Genomic DNA, 19,498 nt, shown 5'->3' with positions numbered 1-19,498 from the left:
GACCTAGATTAAGCCTAGTCCTGTACTGAAGACCATGTTGAATCTCCGTAGAAAGTGGCCTCTCATCCAAGAATATACCTAATCTGGGTTCGGGAAACCGCCTCATAGTGATTTTTGGTTGTGATTTTTATTGCATTTTATTCTTGAATACTAGAACGAAAGGGATATGTTTTTTGTTGCATTTCTTTTAAAGGTTGGTTTTTAATTTGGACAGTTTTCATTTGCAATCCTAAGTAAATATTTAAGGTTTCCATACTTAAACCTGTGTGTAAATATGTTCTATTTTACGTGATATTTTACCTCAACCCAATTCTGAATATTATTTTAGAATAAGGAAGACATTTTGAAGAAAACATTGGCTGAGTTCTAAGTACTTCCATCCCTTCTGAGACAGACTCCTATGGTACTTGTGATAACACAAGCCATGTATTCATAAAGGGAAAGAGGGCCCTATATTAGATTCAGGTCATGCGTCCAAATTGTATAAATAAATGCACTTTCAGCATCAACTCTTCAATTAAGGTTTTACAGAGAGAGGCCTAAAGAGAAGTATCTACCTACCATTGGCACATTAACTTTGACTAAAACAGTAGGTAGCTGCTTTTTCACTCGTGGAACCATTCAATTACTCTTTTTTTTAAACAAGTCTCAAAATGTTTTCTAGGTTATTCTTGTTTTGTTGTATTTATCATGCTATACTGCTGTCTAATAATGCAATAAAAATATGGATTGATTCTGGGGTTATTTGTCCTCCTTAGAAGTTACAAAGCACACTCAGAAATCAATGCCTTGCACAATGTTTTTTATTGCAATATTTTTTTTTCTTCTCCATAACCAGGCTGATATATAGGTTTACTTGCTTAAGAATCACAAGTCAACATACAAAAACACAGAATAGGTACAAATACATTGAGCTGCTACAAAATGGATTTTAGACACGTAAAGGCCCTATGCCTATTCATTCAGTCCAAATAGGAAAAGGAAAATAAGTGTTTCCTGGCACCATGATACGTCCAGTATAAACCTGCAACACAATAACATGTAATATAAACAGCACAAAGTAGTTCTTCACCATGGAACATTTGTTTCATTATAACTTATGAGATTAAATATTAGACATTTATAAAAGACCCAACAGAGTTTTACATTGTCATTGCACATAACCCTAGTAGGATCAACAAGTAGGCTACTGATAATGAAAAAGACAAAGCTGTAACAGCATGTCCAAATACACCCCCTTGTGGGTCAGGCAGACAGCATGTTGCTCAGGAGGAAACCAGAGATTGTATATACCAGAGGACTTGGTGAAACTAACAAGGTCCCAGCAATCACAGCATTGTTAACCTCTAACAAGATGCATCACAGTCAGACAGCACAGTCCCCCCCCCCCGCCTCCTTCTAGATCATCATACCATGGTTGTTTACAGTGTAGTCGTAATAAAAGACATAGACTGAAGGTGAAAATAATTAATAATTTGTAGAACTTGAGAACTTGTAGAAAATTGTGTTCATTATAGCAAGTAGTAGGTTAAGAGCAGAGCGTCATCAAGTTCAGACAAATGTTTGTGCAGCCTATTACAACTAGGAAAGGAAAGTAGTTAACTGGCATTACAATACTGTACATTTGCTTTCCCTCAAAGTTCAACCAGTGACTAAACAAATGAATATCAAAGCTTTGAAGAGTTACAAAAGCTATGGTTCTGAGTGACATCTCACAACAGTTCTAGTGAACAGTAGCCTGGCATGGCCACACCATACAGGCGCTTCACTAGCTAGCTACAGTAGGAACAGCAGAACACGCTGCAGCACGCATCTGTGGTAAGGCTAGTTAAACAGAGCTAACACACATGTTGCTAATATGTGCCATAAATCTAATTACAGAAAGCATGTAAAATGGGTTAACTATGAAGTAAGCAAGCTTAGTTCATGGATTAGTACTATTCTTAACACTTCTGTGACTGGATATGGAGGGAGATCCAAACCACTATACAGCACCTAATCATTTTTAAAACATTCAGTAATGTTGGAACTGACATATTCGTGGTCCACTGAATAAATTCATAAATTGATCTATGAAAGCCATTTTGTCATTGAAATGGTATGACAAATTGAAATCGGTTTGGGTGGGAATCCACAGACAACTACTGTATAATCATATACTGATATATACATCTTTGGTTTGTGTCCAAATGTACTGTAATTGTAGCCAAATTGAAGTTGGTGTATTTTCCTAACAGATCAACATCCCTGGGCTCTCCATAGTACCTATGATAACCACCTCATATCCATGGCAACGCACAATCACAAGCAGAATAGCAGTAACAGTAAACATGAAAACAGGGAATAACATTATTTAAAACATGACTCAATGCTTTAAAAATGTTAGCCATAATGACTGACTGAGAGATTAGACTCAAGTGGAACTGCCACTTTAGTTTCAAGTACTTTGTCAGTGCAAAAACATACGCCTGTTGCATCTGTTGCAGGTCCTAATAATTAAATCAGTCTCTTCATCATTGACATTCAAATAAACTGAAGATACATTTGACAAATGCAACCTGGGATACCACAGTCAGCATAGGCACTTGTATAAAGGGGGGGCAGTGTATACATAATGGTCATACCTTTCAAGAGCATTTGCTCCCACGGTTAGATAAAAATACTGCTACGAAATTTGATTAGAAGCTCAGGAAAGTCCCTAGAAATGTTCTCATTTTCGGTGTTTTCCGAAAACAGAATTTAGTTGATTTTGTTCATAAAGGGAAAACAGCAATGTGTGTCTAAACATAAAAGGGAGTGAGGAGAATGTTCCTGTAGTGACGAGGGAACAGCAGTCTGAACAGAAGCCAGACTTGGGTCACACCTAGCCAGTGCTGAAGGTGTGTGTGTGTGGGGGGGGGATATCTCCCCAGTCAAACAGGAAAAATTGAGAGATTCATCAGCAGCCAGTCTCTGGAGCGTGTCAATGGTTTTGTTTTGTGGTTGGTGGAAGGAGTGGGAATCAACACTAGCGGTCTGGTCTGGGTCAGTCTCTGGAGGTGCAGCCCCTTATATACTGGACACTGGTGGCAGCAGTGGGATTAAATCACGGTTGTTCTGGGTCTGTCTTTGGAGCAGTCCTCCCTAGACATGCTGGGGGTACTCTGGGCAGGGGTGGCTGTGTCGGTAGGTCATGATGTACACTGCAGACTGGTGCCACCAGTAGAACATCAGAACCACCAAGACATGCCACACCTGGTGGCTGGCACCTAGGTAGTTCAGCTGACCTATGGGAGTTAAGATACAACTCGTCATTATCTGGCTATATGCTAGCTACGAATAACAGTACAGTGTTGGTTTGTATACAACGAGCATTACAAAGGGAACAGAGGTGGCAGCTTTACCTGGGAAGTAGCGTTCTGGAACTTTAGAGACGTAGAAGACAAATGCCAATGCGGCGATGAAGTACATTCCCAGAACCCGAGGAACGAAAGCCTAGAGAACACATATCAAATGTATGTTAAGTTATAAAAAAACAACAAAAGTGCAGAATCATATTCTAGAATGATGTGAAGTAGTCTAGCATTCAATTAAGGAAGTGTTTTCGCATACATAGATGAGACTGTGGAGGGCTGCCAGTTTAATTTGTCCTGTCATAGTGTCATAAAAAACCTTAAGGGCCGGTTTCACAGACAAGGCTTAAGCCTAGTCCTGGACTAAATCACACTTTCAATGTAAAATCTCCATTGAAGATGCTTTTTAGTCCAGGATTAGGCTTAAGCCTTGTCTGTGAAACTGGCCCTATGTATTTTTAGTGCTGCTTTTTTCTTTTTACATATTTTTCAGCGCTGCACAGGCCGTTGCGGAAAGTATACGACAAACAATTTCTCTGCTAGCCCCCCAAACCCACGCTACTCAGAGAACAACCAATAGTACTTGGGGTTGGTAAACTGACCTGGACGATTTCGGAAGAGAAGCCGCCGTTGAGCCAGACCCAGTGGACCGTGGGGATGAGGCCGTAGCCCGCCACGGAGCAGAACATGAGCGAGCGCAGCCGCTGCCACTGTGGGTTGAGGTAATGAGGGTGGATTTGGGCGAAGAACACGGTCAGGATCATGGCCAGCACGGTCACCAGATACACCTGCCTCAAGGACTGAGGAGAGAAGGGACACGGACACACACACATACACACACACACACAGAGAGAGGGACATGAAGATGAGTTTTCCATGCAACAACAAATCATTTCTCTGATATGCCAACATAAGTGAGAGTTTTTCGTTGATCAGGCTAAATGAATCCTTTATAAACCCAGACCCCTCTTTTACAGTTGTGAAAGTTTTAAGTTTGATAAATTATAAATTATATTATATACATTTTAAGTTAGGCATCTGTTAGACACAAAGAGGGGCAGTTGAGTCCATGATATGGAGGGGATCCAAAACACTCACAGTCACTCATCGAACACACCAACAGTTACAGTTTCTCATAGGGTGGAAGGTGTGGCAACTGATAATGAACAACTATTCATTATTATATATTGTTAAACATGTCAGAATGATTGGGAAATGTACAGCACACATAAGCATACAACAGTATTTTCTGAGAGCATTTATAACAAAGTACATTTAGACACACACCCTCACTTGCCAATTTATTTGGAATTTCACAGTGAATTAATTTGCATATTAAGCAAATTATCCATTTGGTATGAGCATAATTCAGGCTTACTAGAGTTGGCGTGATATTGTGTCATGTCTTTCCACATAAACTCAGACAGAATTCAAACTACCCTGTATTTGAGTCTGACTAAATATATACTGCAGGCTGCATTTTTTCCTCTTCCAAACTGGGTCTATAGGGACTTGGCTGATGGAGCTCCAGTCTTGGCAGGGGAGGAGTGGAGATGGCTCCCTACGTGTGAATGTCATATGGTGGGGAACAGGAGTGACGGACCGCTCTATGAACGCAGCCATCTGGTTCAGGCTAGAGCAGATTTCAGCCGCATTCTGGGGGCACAATAACCCAGCACTTCCAATATGCGGGGGAAACCGCAAGCGGTGGCGCAAGCCAAAACTCTGAAAAGAGTCGCACCAACAAAAACGGGTAGGAGGCTGGGATAAGGAACGGAGAGACTTTGTTTGTGCAGTCCAAGGCAGAGTTGGTTCACAATTCTGCAGAGCAGCACTGCAATTTCACATCTCTTACTTCCTGGGAATGGGAATAATGAATTCATCAGGCAACCCAAACCAGTGTGTTTTACTCTAGATTTATTCAATTAACTCAACTTAATGTCAGGTTGTAGAGTCCTTGGGAAATCAGTGGATAGACATTCTGTACAATAAATAATCTGTCCTTCACCATATAATACTAACCTTAACATCAACATTTACCCTGCAAATAATATTTGTTGCTACTCTACTACTATGTTAGCTTGAGTAGTATATTAATTGTGTTAAGAACGCAATACGTTTGATCAAGGTGAGAAACTTAACAAAAACAAAAGATCAATGCACAATTCAAACACAATTTATTTATATTTAAACACCCGTAGTAAAGCACAAACTAATTCTCTAACTCTACACCGCAGATGTTATCAGTCCAGGTGCAACTCAAAAAGAGAACTCTTGCTCCACTTTCCTGCACAGGTAGCATATGCCCATCACAGAATGAGGCTAACCATCTGTTGACGAAGGCCTCTCTGGCAGAGTGCTGTTCAGGCCAGATAACAGATCTCACCTGTCTGGATCTCACAACATCAACAAACACAGGCCCTGTTCTCCCATCGGCTGCTCCTGTCTGCGCTTTAGAGAAGCCTAAACCTGTCCACATCTCCACTGCTGCAAGCACAAGACCTCTCACAGAACCCACCGGATTGCTTTGCATGCTAATCTTTTTCCCCCTCCATAAGAGGTGTGATTTCATGCAACCATTGCTAACAGTTCTACTCTACTGTTATCCTTTGCTAACAGTTCTACTCTACTGTTATCCATTGCTAACAGTTCTACTCTACTGTTATCCATTGCTAGCAGTTCTACTCTATCGCAAAGAAAAGACAGTTGAGAAAAAGGTCAAGTAAAGCAAAAATAGGTCAGAGCAAGTAGAGTTTCCCTTGATGTAGATCTGGATGTAGATGTAGATAAAACACATCCAAAGCAACATTTATAAGAGTTAACAACTCAACATTTTCCATTCGAAACAAAATGAACTGAGGGATTTTGGCTGGGAGGCAAATGGGCTGTATGAAAGTACTATTATGAAAAGCTAAAGGGTTGGATTAAATCTAAATGTAATGGTGATAAAAACCTACGCTGTTGCAGTAGAAGGCATAGAAGACCCCAGGGACGTAGCAGCCCAGGATCCCTATGGAGATGCCGGCGTAGTCCAGTGCCATCCAGCGGCGACTGGTCTTCTCCGAGCGGTGGCAGCAGAACAGGTGGTAACCCACCGAGCACAGCATACACAACTGGACAGATAACACACACACACACACACACACGCAGAGTCAGAAAACACATCTACATACAAGAGCATAATGGAGAGTCACTGAGGAGCCTTAGCATAGAGAGGAGAGGGAAAGGGCTGAGGACATGAGGTAGCAATACATATCCATGTTGAATTTAGTGGTTGATACAGGTTCTAAACTGAAAAATAATAGGCCTATTAATACCATATTATAAACTATAACTCATGCTATATTTTGTCCAATAGGCACCTACGGAATTAATTCTTCTTAGATAACTAGTCTTCAGCGAAGCACAAAGTAGCTGCCACTTGATATGTCTCAGATTTCAGAGTTGATTCCAGCACAAGAAAAACTGCGTAACAAGCCAGCGGCCCCTATCACTTTGTGCTGTGTTGGCATCAGAGTCACCTACACAGGTCATGGAGTTCCAGACATGAGCCTGGGTGGGCCACTGGGTTTGGCTGATCAGAGTGACTTTGCATCGGTGACGCCTGCCAGTGTCCACATCATCATAATGTTTGGACTCAATTTAAAGACAGGGATCCATGTGCTCACCTCAACAAAGGGTGATGAGTGCCTTGGAAGTGTCCTATCAATATCCAACGGGCATGGTTCAAATGACACAAGATGAGCAGTAACAGTGGGCTGCACGAATATTCACATATTTAACGCATGTGTGTGTGTGGGGGGGCGACATTGGCCTAGTACCCCAGTAAATCAAACCCAGGCAATATCTAGATAGATGGATAGATAGATGGATGCAGTGCTCGACATTAAGGCTTGTGCGCTTGTCCGGGACAAGTACATTTTATGTTCGGACAAGTGGACTTCCTCCTGCAGTTGTCCGATGGACAAGTCAAAACAAAAAAAGAAATCAATATGTATTAATATCTGCAAACATGAATTCCTCCTTACGATCTGAATAGTAAAAAAAAATAGCAAGCAAAGCGATGCCGCGCCTCATTCTCGCTATTTCAGTCTCTCGTAGTTCGTTATCGTCATAGTTCGTAAATTCGCTCAGAGCGCCAGAGCGCACACTGCGTTCAACGTCATAAAGACGTGATTGGACAAAAGGCATTCCATGAGTGCTGATCAGATTCCAGAGCGAATTTACGAACGCAGCCATAGTGTTGTGGGTCTCCTGTCACTAGTGTCATTCACGTGAACGCGTATTAGCTTCTTCTCAATTCATCAGAGCAACGCATCCGGGTACTTTCCCCTCCCATAATGTCCACGCCCCTTTTTGGGTGATAGAAGAGTAGAAGTTTGACTGGCGGTCAATGGGAATTTCTGGTCTTTGCTACTTTAATCCGATAAAATAAGAAAACCGTAGTGCTTTTTAGATATTTGGAGCACAAAAATCCGATGGCCAGTTAGGCAAACTATTATATAGTGTAATTGCCGATCAATGATCGACGTCGTTATATAGAGAAAATTAAAGAAATAGGGGTTGATTCATCAGAGCAGTCATACGTCATCTCCCTGTCATCAGGCATTTGTAGTTCTTCAGTTGATTTGCCGTGTAAATCCCCAGATGAGAGTGTTACATTCGTTTTCTTAAGATAGGATAATAAATAAATCTGTTCAATGGGCATTTGCCAAAGTAGCCTACTGTTAATCAGTATTTATCCTGTATGGTGTATATGAAGATGTTATGACGTTTTATCATGAAAATAATGAACAGCAAGCTAGATCCAAAACTAGGGCCGGTGGAGGAGGGCAATTGTCACATTGGACAGACTACCAAAACAGAAAAATAAAGTATCTTAACGACAGCAAAAGTGATGGATGTCAGAAATACATTACCTGGAGATTCAATAAGGTAGCCTACTTTTATATGACAGGATATGGGTTAGGGTTATATGACACCTGTAGCTAGATAGATAGAGCCAAAAGTAAAAAGTCGCTGAGAGACGCAAGCAGGGTGTGGGCTGGTAATTGTATGACGCGCCAAACAATCCGCTGAGATGAAAAGTACGTTTTAGAGCATTTATTGAATAGAACAATCAAATTTGGCGACGTACAAAAATAATCCATAAGCGATCAAAACCAGAAAAATAACAAACTATGTGTATAGAATATGCGTATAATGCGGTCAACAAAAATACATCGCTCCCAGTCCCCTCTCTCTCCACTACCGCCATGCAAGGTGCGCAGGTGCTTAAATTACCTTGCAATATCACCCCCCATAACCATATGACTTCTCAATACGGTGATCTAGGCAATAAACATTACCACCCTAATCAACTCCTCCCTATCCACTGGATCTGTCCCAGCGGCCTTCAAAATAGCCAGAGTCAAGCCTCTCCTCAAGAAACCTACCCTTGACCCATCATCTGTCCACAATTACAGACCGGTATCCCTTCTCTCCTTCCCTTCCAAAACCCTTGAACGCGCGGCATCTAAACAACTGACTGACTATCTCCGGAAGATGGATCACTTAGACCCCCACCAATCCGGCTTCAAGGCTGGGCATTCCACTGAGACTGCGCTCCTTGCTGTCACGGAAGCCCTCCACTCTGCCCAAGCTTCCTCCCTCTCCTCTGTTCTCATTCTCCTTGACCTGTCTGCTGCCTTCGACACAGTCAATCACCAGATCCTTCTCTCCATCCTCTCAGACCTGGGCATCTCTGGCACCGCACACTCCTGATTTTCTTCCTACCTGGCGGGCCGCTCCTACCAGGTGACCTGGAGAGAATCGCTATCTTCTCCACGAACCCTCTCCACTGGAGTTCCCCAGGGTTCCGTCCTAGGGCCCCTAATCTTCTCCCTCTACACCAAGTCTCTTGGCTCGGTAATCTCTTCACATGGGCTCTCCTACCACAGCTACGCAGACGACACTCAACTCTTCCTGTCCTTCCCCCCGTCTGATGTACACGTGGCAACCCGTATCTCAGCATGTCTCGCTGACATTTCAACTTGGATGGCTGACCACCATCTCAAGCTCAATCTTAACAAGACCAAGCTCCTCTTCATCCCCGGGAAAGCCTGCCCTCTCCAAGACTTCTCCATCACAGTGGAGAACGCTACTGTAACCCCCTCCCTGACAGCCAAGAACCTTGGAGTGATCCTGGATAACCGACTATCCTGTGCGGAGAACATTGCAGCAACGGCTCGCTCCTGCAGATTCCTCCTCTACAACATCAGAAGGATACGACCATTCCTTACCAGAGAGGCAGCGCAACTGGATTACTGCAATGTACTCCTGGCTGGGCTCCCCGCTTCAGCCATTAGACCTCTGCAGCTCATCCAGAATGCTGCTGCCCGGCTGGTATTCAACCTCCCCAAATACTCGCATGTCACCCCTCTCCTTCGCACCCTGCACTGGCTCCCGATAGCAGCTCGCATCAGATTCAAGACCCTGGTGCTTGCATACCAGGCAGCTAAAGGGACAGCCCCTGCCTACCTGAAGGAAATGGTAACCCCCCATACCCCTGCCCGCTCACTCCGTTCCTCCACCTCGGCTGGCCGACTGGCCCCACCTCCTCTACACAGCAGTCGGGCTGCCCGATCACGTCTCTTCACAACACTGGCTCCCCGCTGGTGGAATGAGCTCCCCACGGCTGTCAGAACGGAAGAGTCACTACCCATCTTCCGTCGTAGACTGAAGACCCATCTCTTCAGGTTACATCTTAACTGCTCCTCCTGAGACATCTTCTGACCCTCACCACTACGTCTCCTAAAGACACCCGCTTTCCCCTCTACGGTGTCCCTAAGAACTTCTACTGCCCCCCTTGTACTGTTTCTCAGTTTCTCCAGTAATATTTAAAAAAAAATAATAATAATAATAATACGTTTTAGTAGAAGCCGATAATAGGGAGAAGGTTTTTCCTTCTATCAGTGGCCCCGGGCCCGAGCTAGAGTACTCTTCCTGCAACGAATAGTGGACTGCTGATTCACATGCTTAGTATTCAAATGTATTGATTGTAAGTCGCTTTGGAATAAGGCGTCTGCTAAATGCCAAAAATGTAAAAATGTAAATGTAAACAAACAATCAAAGTAAACTCACAATAAACCCATTAGCCTGTTATACTAAATACCCCCTAAATCATATTCATACCTCCTACAACACCTCAGGCCTTTGGGTCGGGTGGTTCATCCACATGGATGGAGGCAGACTGAAAGGACACACATTCATTGCCTATTTCATAAATGTTCTCCATATAACGACGTCGATCATTGATCGACAACGACACTATATAATTGTTTGCCTGACTGGCCATCGGATTTGGGCAGTCTGGGGATTTACACGGCAAATCAAATGAAGAACTACAAATCCCTGATGACAGGGAGATGACGTATGACTGATCTGATGAATCAACTCCTATTTCATTAATTTTCTCTATATAACGACGTCGATCATTGATCGGCAACGACACTATATAATAGTTTGCCTAACTGGCCATCGGATTTGGGCTCCTAATATCTAAAAAGCACTAAGGTTTTCTTATTTTATCGGATTAAAGTAGCGAAGACCAGAAATTCCCATTGACCGCCAGTCAAACTTCTACACTTCTATCACCCAAAAAGGGGCGTGATCATTCTGATGACAGGGAGATGACGCGCAATTGCTCTGATGAATGCCGCTTATTTTCATGTAGTTCGATGCGATCGTATATTTTAGGTTTGAAGTTTTAAGACCAGACCAGCACATCGCAATACGAACTTCAGAATGACACTAATTATAGATTTCTCAATTTGAATATAGGATAGGCTACTATCCAAAAGCTAGCAAATAAGATTGCTTCCATTGGGGAGAGACTATAGTTACAAACGTTTTTTGTAAATATTCCTAGATATTCATCCCTTTTGTGGCCAATCTTAATCTAAAAGGGTTAGGGTTAGGGGTTACGTTTTTAAATAATTACAAAATATTGAATACATTTGAAAATTAAGGATACATCATTATCAAATCAATAGTAGTCAAATGTGTTATTTGCATACACATACACTCACTGGCCACTTCATTAGGCACACCTTGGGGTTGGACCCCCTCTTTTGCCTTCAGAACTGCCTTAATTCTTCGGGGCATAGATTCAACAAGGTGCTGGAAACATTCCTCAGAGATTTTGGTCCATATTGACACTATAATATCACGCAACAGCCCGTCTGGCACCAACAACCATGCCAGGTTCAAAGTCACTTAAATCACCTTTATTTCCCATTCTGATGCTGGTTTGAACTTCAGCAGATCGCCTTGACCATGTCTACATGCCTAAATGCATTGGGTTGCTGCCACATGATTGGCTGATTAGATATTTGCGTTAACAAGCAGTTGAAAAGGTGTACCTAATGAAGTGGCCGGTGAGAGTATAATATATTATTATTCATATTATTGCTTTTTCTAAATCTTTGGATTTGGACAAGTAACTTGAGCTCTAGGACAAGTAAAAGATAAGTTCACTTGTCCAAAGGACAAGTACCTGAAAAAGCTTAATGTCAAGCCCTGGGATGGATAGATAGGGGGCTAAAGATTCTGCAACGCCAACCTGAACCATTCTGTGCTGGTTTTAATATGTTGCTTTCAAATCGTCATTTCCAGCACTGTTTCAGAAACTACAGTGGATGCGTAACCAGCCCAAATCAGCTCGGCTCGGCTCGGCTCTGTAATGTAAAATAACGGGTGAAGAGAACCCACCTGGAAGCAGAAGAGACCTATGGAGTAGATGACATAGTCCTCCCCGGCCGCCCCAGAGGCCGGCAGCACGCTCGCCATGTCGTACACCCCCAGGGTGAAGAACAGCAGGAAGCCCAGCAAGTGGCTCCATATATTCACCGTCTCATTGGACAGGATGAAGAGGCTGGAGGGAACAGAACATGCAGATGAAGTTTCAACTTCACTCATTTTCATTGTTCTTGGTGCCAGGTTGAGCCATTGTACTTGTGTCTGTGTAGGACTACACTTTGGCCTGTGTGTTAGGGAAAACAAGCGCACCTGTATACAAGACAATAGGGCACAGTTTGTAATCGTGTTACCAGGAGGTTATGTTGCCGCCTTGGGGGCGAGTGGAAGCACATGATATCTTTCTTGATATTTGAGCCTGATTCCCTGGCTGCTTAGTCTAGCCAATTCTGCCACACATCTATTGCCTGTATAGATGCCGGTCTGTATGATATTGTCAATGCAATGCACCGTCAGTGTTTAGGTGTCAATGTTACACTCACCTTTTGATGCACAGTCTCGAGGGTAAGTAGGCTCTGTACCCATCTGTGATATAAGGGTTCTCTCTCAAGAAGACTGGGATCTGCTCATAAGTGTATAGCCGAATGCCTCTGGGCACCAGCACGGGCCAGTACTGATAGCTGCCCAGCTCGATGTAATGTGCACTCTTCATCAGTTTCTGAGGCATAGTTGAATTCTTTGATTTCACACCGGCATCAGTGGCAGCATGTGCTGAAAAAGACGTTCATTTCAGTCAGCGGTATACAAATGACGTTAAAGTTATAGGTGTTGTTGAAACTTGAAAGAGAGGCAAAATCACTTATCGACGATGATGTATTCAAATGAAAATGTGTAACGATATTGAGCTGGCTTATTAAAGCGAATGCATGTTGTTGTGGCTTTGTTGGGAAACACGAAGTGAGGCTAGTCTGTGTGTAGCGTCTGTCAACTAGCACTAGTTAGACAGACAGTATCAGCCAGCTAGGAGAGAAGTCACGTAGCTGTCCTAGCACAACGAGAGTCAACATGATGGTGAAGAGGGGAGCTAAGTCATGACGGGGAACACCATTCTTCTAGCCAGATCGTGACGTTAGAATTATAAGGTTATATCTCAATGTTTGTCAAAATTGAGTTTTTCACATAATCTGATCCATTAGGTGTTTATTAAACGCCTGTGTGGTGTTATTTTTAAAATGTTGACATTTTTGAGTTAGTAATTCATAAAATACAAAGGTTCCATCTCACAAAACATAATGGAATGTAAACACTTTGACACTCAATATCTCTGAACTACCCTAAACGGAGATAGAACCTTATAATTCTAAGCTCACAAGATAGCTAGCGGTAGAGTAGTTTAGCTAGGAGAGAACAGCTGAACCCTGACAGCTCTCTGTCAGTCCCGGTATCACACGCTACTACTTAGCGTCTCCTAATAACTTACCTTTCAGTTTGGTGTATGTACAGTTAGAGCCATGTGGATGTTTGTATGACGTACTGAACATGTGGTAGCTGCTAACATTAATTTACAAAAGCGCCACACGTATATCTGACATCTCCTTTCCAAACAGAACAACAAGTCACATCTTCCAAATCATCAGTTGCCCTGACGTCGTCACCGGTGGACCCCGACTAGGATGTCTGAACGGAACGCCTGAGTAGAAAGGACTCGCGACTGGTCTGAGGTCAGTTTAGGGGTTTTTCAACCGAAATGGTTCAGATACGAAGACGGGGAGGGTAAAGCGGTCCTGGATCAGTGTCATGCCCCCCAGAGAGGCATGTTACGCTTGGGGCCACAGATAAGTCACGTCAGCTAACCTACTGATGTATTTCTGGTGTTCGTTTTATTCAATCAAAGATTTGATTAAAATAAAGGATTTAATGTTGAATGTTACATCAAGCTTTGTTTATTGTTTAAAAAACACAGATGTTAGAGGTAGGGTGAAGCCTTTTTCAAGACATGTCTCATGTTCGGACTTTGACAGTAGTGTGTTACATGGTGATCAATAAAGCATTGAAAAAGCATGACATGTGCAATAATAATGTGTTCATGCATGAATGAGTAACAGGCCTACTCAAAATACTTGATGTATTATCATGATCATGAATCTAAATTCCTCAATGAAATCATGACCTTCGTGTGAGTCTGTGGTTGTATTCAGAAGGGGGGGGGGGGGGGGTGCGGTACACACTACCTTGTCAACAGAAATATCCGTCAAGACGTTTTCCTCTCCAGACATTGCAGGTGTGAGCTCTCGTATCCCTCTGGGGCAGAATCACACTTCACTCCTCAGCCCTCCCTCAGCTTTTACACCCAAGTTAATTGCTTCGTTCTCAAGTGGGAGTGTGTTCTTCATTAGCACTTCTAATTCACCTCTCAGCGTATCCACTTCCACTCACTGTCAACTGCACTGCCAAGATATAATAACACAAGCAAGGGCAAACCCCCAGAATGCAAGAAGTGTCATTTTAACATTGTTTAATTCTTACTGTACATGAGCTTCATTCAAGTGGCATGCCTAGTTTGTATTTCACAACAGTACTTTTAAGAGAAAGTACAGTTCATGAAACACAAAGAAATAGAGACTCTCTTGAGTAGCCGCTGGTCTCAGCTGGGTGGACTCCAGTGGTCCATCTGCCACTGGGACCCGAATTGAAAAGGATTAGACGTCAGCTCCAGTGTTTCCAAGAGAGAGACGTGGCTATCAAAAGTACTGAGACCCTTGGCTTTCTGACTGTGTTCCTCATATAGACAGCCCAGTTCTCCCTGCCCTACCACCTTTTCCCTGACTCCTCTGTGATTCACTGTGACAATCTGTGGCGTGCTCCTTTTTCTTTTTCTTTTTTTACCCCCCCCCCCCCCCCCCCCATTGTCTCTCCTTTTTTTGCCCCATTCCCCATTTTTCTGTCACAGTTAATGTGGAGAAATGTGTAATTGTGCACAGCATGTAATGAAATTAAAGGGTTCCTTTTAAGTGTACAGGAAAAGCAGGTGTGTATTATATTAAAGAGAGGAATTCTTTATATAAAATTTGGTCCTGATATAATTTGAATCCAAATTCTTTAGATTTTTTTTTTTTAACAGTGACATAATTTTTTCACATAATGCTTTTATTTCGGTCATCACACGTAACAATGTGAATCTGTAAAAAAGCTCATAAAGAGAATGTGTTGGCTTCATGATGAATTCATGGAGAATTTCACTATATTGAGCTCTTATAATATTGAAAGTAGTAATAATGTTGTTCCTCCAATTCGGAATAATTTTTTTATGGCGTAGCATGCCCTCATCTCACTTCAAAGAATACCCAACCCTTATCTGGAACCCAAATGGCCACCCATTATAACCGGCTAACGGTGGCCCATGAGTGGCCTAACACAGGCAAAGTCAGTGGCAAATTGTTGTTTTGCTTATCGGATTCACAGTTAGACAACAGCCGCTCCAGTGGTCTGATAAGTACAGTTTGCTTGCTGAGCTGTGTCCCTCCCTATTAGCAAAGCAAGACACAAAGACCACAGAGATACAGCCGTTCCAGGGCCCCCAGTGTGGCCCCCTCCAAACATTAGCCTGCCTGCTAGCACGCAAAGGCTGGACAGGCCTATCTGCTAGGCTAGCGGTGGCCCATCAGCGCTCAGCCGGTCTCATTGGCTTTATTTATAGTCTGCGCCATGAGACATCTGCTGCAGACGTGACTCTGTCCCTGGTGTCCACACAGAGGGAGCATGTCAACTTTTTTCCGTACGATGCATCCGGAGGCACCGGTCACTGGCGGGGGGGTGGGGGGGAGACGCCGGCCGCACTTTGTTCCAATAGGATGGGTGTCCCCTCCGATCGCCTTCTCCCGGCTCTGATTAACAAGATCGGAAGACAGAGGGAGGCTTCACAGTGTGTCGCATCTCCGGTGCTGGCCGATGTTTACTCGTTCTGAGAGCTGTTGTTTGTTTGGTGTCTGCAGTCTGGTCCCAGTGCTATTTCTGGGACGCTGACACTCGGGTGTATCTCTGCAGCCGTCTGATGTGGCCTCGTCCTCCTCCTCCTTCTCTATCTCTCTCCCTGTCCCTCTGTGTCTCTCTCCCTCTGTGTCTCTCTCCCTCTGTGTCTCTCTCCCTCTCTTTTCACAGCAGTGGGAGGCCTCGCTCTCTAGCACCAGCCCACGCTGTTGGCCTTGACACAAAATGGCAGGGACAGGTCTTTTCTCTCCTCAGAGCTGAGGTTGAAGAGAGGAAGGCCACAGTGAGAGAGCACTGAAAATGCTCCATTCCTGAAAATATCTAACCAAGAAAACAGGGAGAAAATATCAAGAAATATCAATGGAATGCTTTCATGAATCAATATGTATAATGTCTAATTGAATTGGTTTCACGATAACACAATCTTTGACAATAAAGAACTGAGACACATCCTTGTCTCTGGTGTGAGACTGGATGTGTGCATGTGAATAGCCAATGAGAGCTCATCTGCACACATGAGACCTTTAACTGTAATCAAGACAATGCCCCCCCGAACAACACACTATACCAGATAATCCAAAAGTTTACCCAAAAGTGTTTGAAAAAGCAAAAACCACATAACCCAATTCCCTTCTCACAAATTCTATGGTACTACTTGTTCAATTATTTAACACACATCTCATCTGGGCCATAAAGCCCAAGCCCTTCAGAGGAATGAAATGGTCCTGCTTGCACTTTTTTGTTAAAAGTTTCTTCATGATAACAATATTGAAAGGAATTAAATTCTAATCTTGCGCCGCCTACACAGTCTCTCTGGCTCTCAGTCATATCATTCTCTTGAGGTCTGAAAGAAAAGAGAAAACAATTTTCACAATAAGCAAGAGATTAGGTTTTTAAACAGCATTTAGCCTTTACTGAAACAAGATTAATATACTTTAATTTCAACAATAGCTTGGTGTGTCACTTGTAAAGGCTGAACTTTAGTAAATCCTCATTTATGGATAAAAATCATAACCATGTTGCTGAGGCAGACATTCTAAGCTTTTTAGGAGTATGTATGCTGGGTACTTATATTTTCAACAATACCAAAATAAGCACTTTATTAAGAAACTGCTTGGAGATTATACATACATATTGCTCTTTTACGGGTAACATGGGAAGTAGATTGAATTTCTGTATTTTTTTTAAAGGAGCTTTACAACAAGATAAAGTAATCCTATTTTTTCAAATCAATAATATATTTTTCAGTGGCACTACAAGCCCCTCTTCACCTTCCTAAATAAACAACTTAAAACATAATTTGGAGACTGAATCAAATTAGAACAAAAGAGAGAGAAAAGGACAAAGCAACACTTACGTAGGATAAAAGCACATTACGTACCTTTTTTGGGGGAAAAGCAACCTTTCATCATTACCCATGCCTGTACTGTAATACCAGATAAGACCAGACTAAAAACACAAGGACAATTATAACACTGATAAGGATAATTGCTTTTCCAGTTTGTCTACTTTTGTATGTACATATTAATTGGACTTACAAGCTGATATTGAGGTTATCATGTAGGTGCACTAGCATCCTGCAGATGTCACTCTATATCTATAAAGAACACTATGACATGCACACAAAGAGCATACAGCCATACCACACAGACATACAAGACAGTTTTGAATTGCACAATAAAACCGTTTAGAAATATCACACATAGTAACAATGTTGCAATCAGACATGACAAGTCAAGTCTACCTACAATGTGCTTGCCTATACCTACTTTACACAGAGCCATTTCCCCGTAACATTACCAGTATTTTACTACTGTAGAGACAGGTCATACTGTATAAATCGTGTACCTGCAACAAACCAAGTCGTATTACTGGTAAACTGCAGGTAACAAGTCTGTAAATGGAGCAGGTTAAATGCCGGTAAAGTTCAAAGACCTAAACAAAATTATATATATATATATATATATTACGTGCAGGTTGTGCAATTTCCAGCAGGTGGCGCTCTGACAACTCTATTGCAACTGTCGACACAGGAGTGATGTGTTACTCAAAGCAATGGTGCTGCAATGTCCTTCTTTTAGCAAGCCAATAATGAATAGTGCATCGTAGTAGTGACGCTTCTACACATATGATTTATTTAAAAGTTAGTCCATTACAAAGAAATGATAATAGAGGTTATGATTAAGTAAATGGCATGACAGGGACCCACTGAAAATGAAAAATGGATGGATGGATGGATCTCATCCGGTGAATAATGCAACAATATTTGAACAGAGCAGCTTCGGAATTTCATACAGGTTTATTGGAGGTGGAATTACATACTGCTCATGTACGAATTCTAACCCTTGAGTCTAGTCAAAGTGGATTTTCTCACGGGTACAACACACTGAACCAAAAAAAACAAAAAAACGGACGGCAAAATCATTATCATATGCAATCCAGTATTAAGATGGACGCTGCCCAATCCTATCAACATAATGGCTTTCCTATCTCCAATGGGCCTGCATTGCTGATTTCTTTGTTTGGCCAGATCTCTGCATGCTCCATCTCTAGAGCACATGCCAGGGAAAATTACAGCTCACTTGCTACAGAATTAATACAGCTGAAGTTGAGATGCGTCTACATGTTGGATGAGGTGATTGAAAGAGATTGGCCTGGGAGTCGCTGGTTTCCATCCAGGCACTCCACGCTGAGGAGAGCCTCTCTCTTCACCCATCAGCCCTCTCTCTCTCTTACCGTGGAGGAGGGGGCGTCCTGTCTGTCTCACTGAGGAAGAGAGAGAGATAGAGGGAGAGATGGGGGGTTGAAGAGAGAGAGAGAGAGAGAGAGAGAGAGAGAGAGAGAGAGAGAGAGAGAGAAAAGAGGGGGTGTGGGCGGCCCTGAACCCCTCGCCTCAGGAGTGCCCGGTGCCGGAGCTGTCTCAGGGATTGGCACTAATTCAGCCCGCCTCGCGCCACGCCACACGCCACACATCGCTCAGCCAGGACCCAGGGCACCGCCAGCCCAGGGCCCCCGGTTTGATTCACCTAAAAGAAGGGAGGGGAGAGGAGGGAGGGAGGGGAGAGGAGGGAGGGAGGCGAGAGAGGGGGGGGGGGGGGGGGGTTGGAAGCGGTGGGGGTGTCTCAAGGTCAAAGCCAGAGCCATGAATTGGGGTGGAAGAGAACTAATGAGATTTTCATTCTCTTTTTGCCCTGCACCGGTGGCATCACCTTGCAGTGCTGTCAATCCCACCAATCCCTCCCTTTCTCCCATCAGCCCCCCCTCCCTCCTTTTAGGGGGGGGGGGAAGGAAAAAGGAAAAACCTGTTTATTTTCGAACAGGCCTCTTAATCTATTTGGACTGGGTGTAATAGGACATTTGCATGGCGAGCACAGCGAGGTGTCAGCGATAACCACGAGGTTGTGACATTCCCCCTAAATATGCTGAGCTTTCGCTAACCTCTC

General features: G+C 43.2%; 1 protein-coding gene across 1 annotated transcript; it reads right to left on the bottom strand.

The window, feature by feature from the left end:
• Positions 1-2,670: 2,670 nt before the first annotated feature.
• On the bottom strand, positions 2,671-13,645 carry paqr3a (progestin and adipoQ receptor family member IIIa). Its single transcript, XM_080532167.1, has 7 exons — positions 13,549-13,645; positions 12,611-12,839; positions 12,084-12,246; positions 6,290-6,445; positions 3,935-4,132; positions 3,384-3,474; positions 2,671-3,266 (listed from the first exon to the last, which is right to left on the bottom strand). The coding sequence occupies exons 1-7, from the start codon at positions 13,607-13,609 to the stop codon at positions 3,124-3,126; spliced, it is 1,041 nt and encodes a 346-aa protein (XP_080388293.1). The 5' UTR covers positions 13,610-13,645; the 3' UTR covers positions 2,671-3,123.
• Positions 13,646-19,498: the final 5,853 nt, after the last annotated feature.

The sequence above is a fragment of the Nansenia antarctica genome (genome assembly GCF_963989245.1).
Source record: "Nansenia antarctica genome assembly, chromosome: 5".
Classification (NCBI taxonomy): domain Eukaryota; kingdom Metazoa; phylum Chordata; class Actinopteri; order Argentiniformes; family Microstomatidae; genus Nansenia; species Nansenia antarctica.
Note: the sequence above shows the minus strand (reverse complement) of the source record. Positions and strands in the feature narration are given on the sequence as shown.

Coding starts and splice junctions, on each gene's coding strand:
- paqr3a (XM_080532167.1), bottom strand. CDS start 13,609: ATGTTCAGTACGTCATACAAACATCCACATGGCTCTAACTGTACATAC. Junction 12,840..13,548: donor TACATACACCAAACTGAAAG/GTAAGTTATTAG, acceptor CGTCTTTTTCAG/CACATGCTGCCACTGATGCC. Junction 4,133..6,289: donor ATGCCTTCTACTGCAACAGC/GTAGGTTTTTAT, acceptor TTCTCTCCTCAG/TCCTTGAGGCAGGTGTATCT.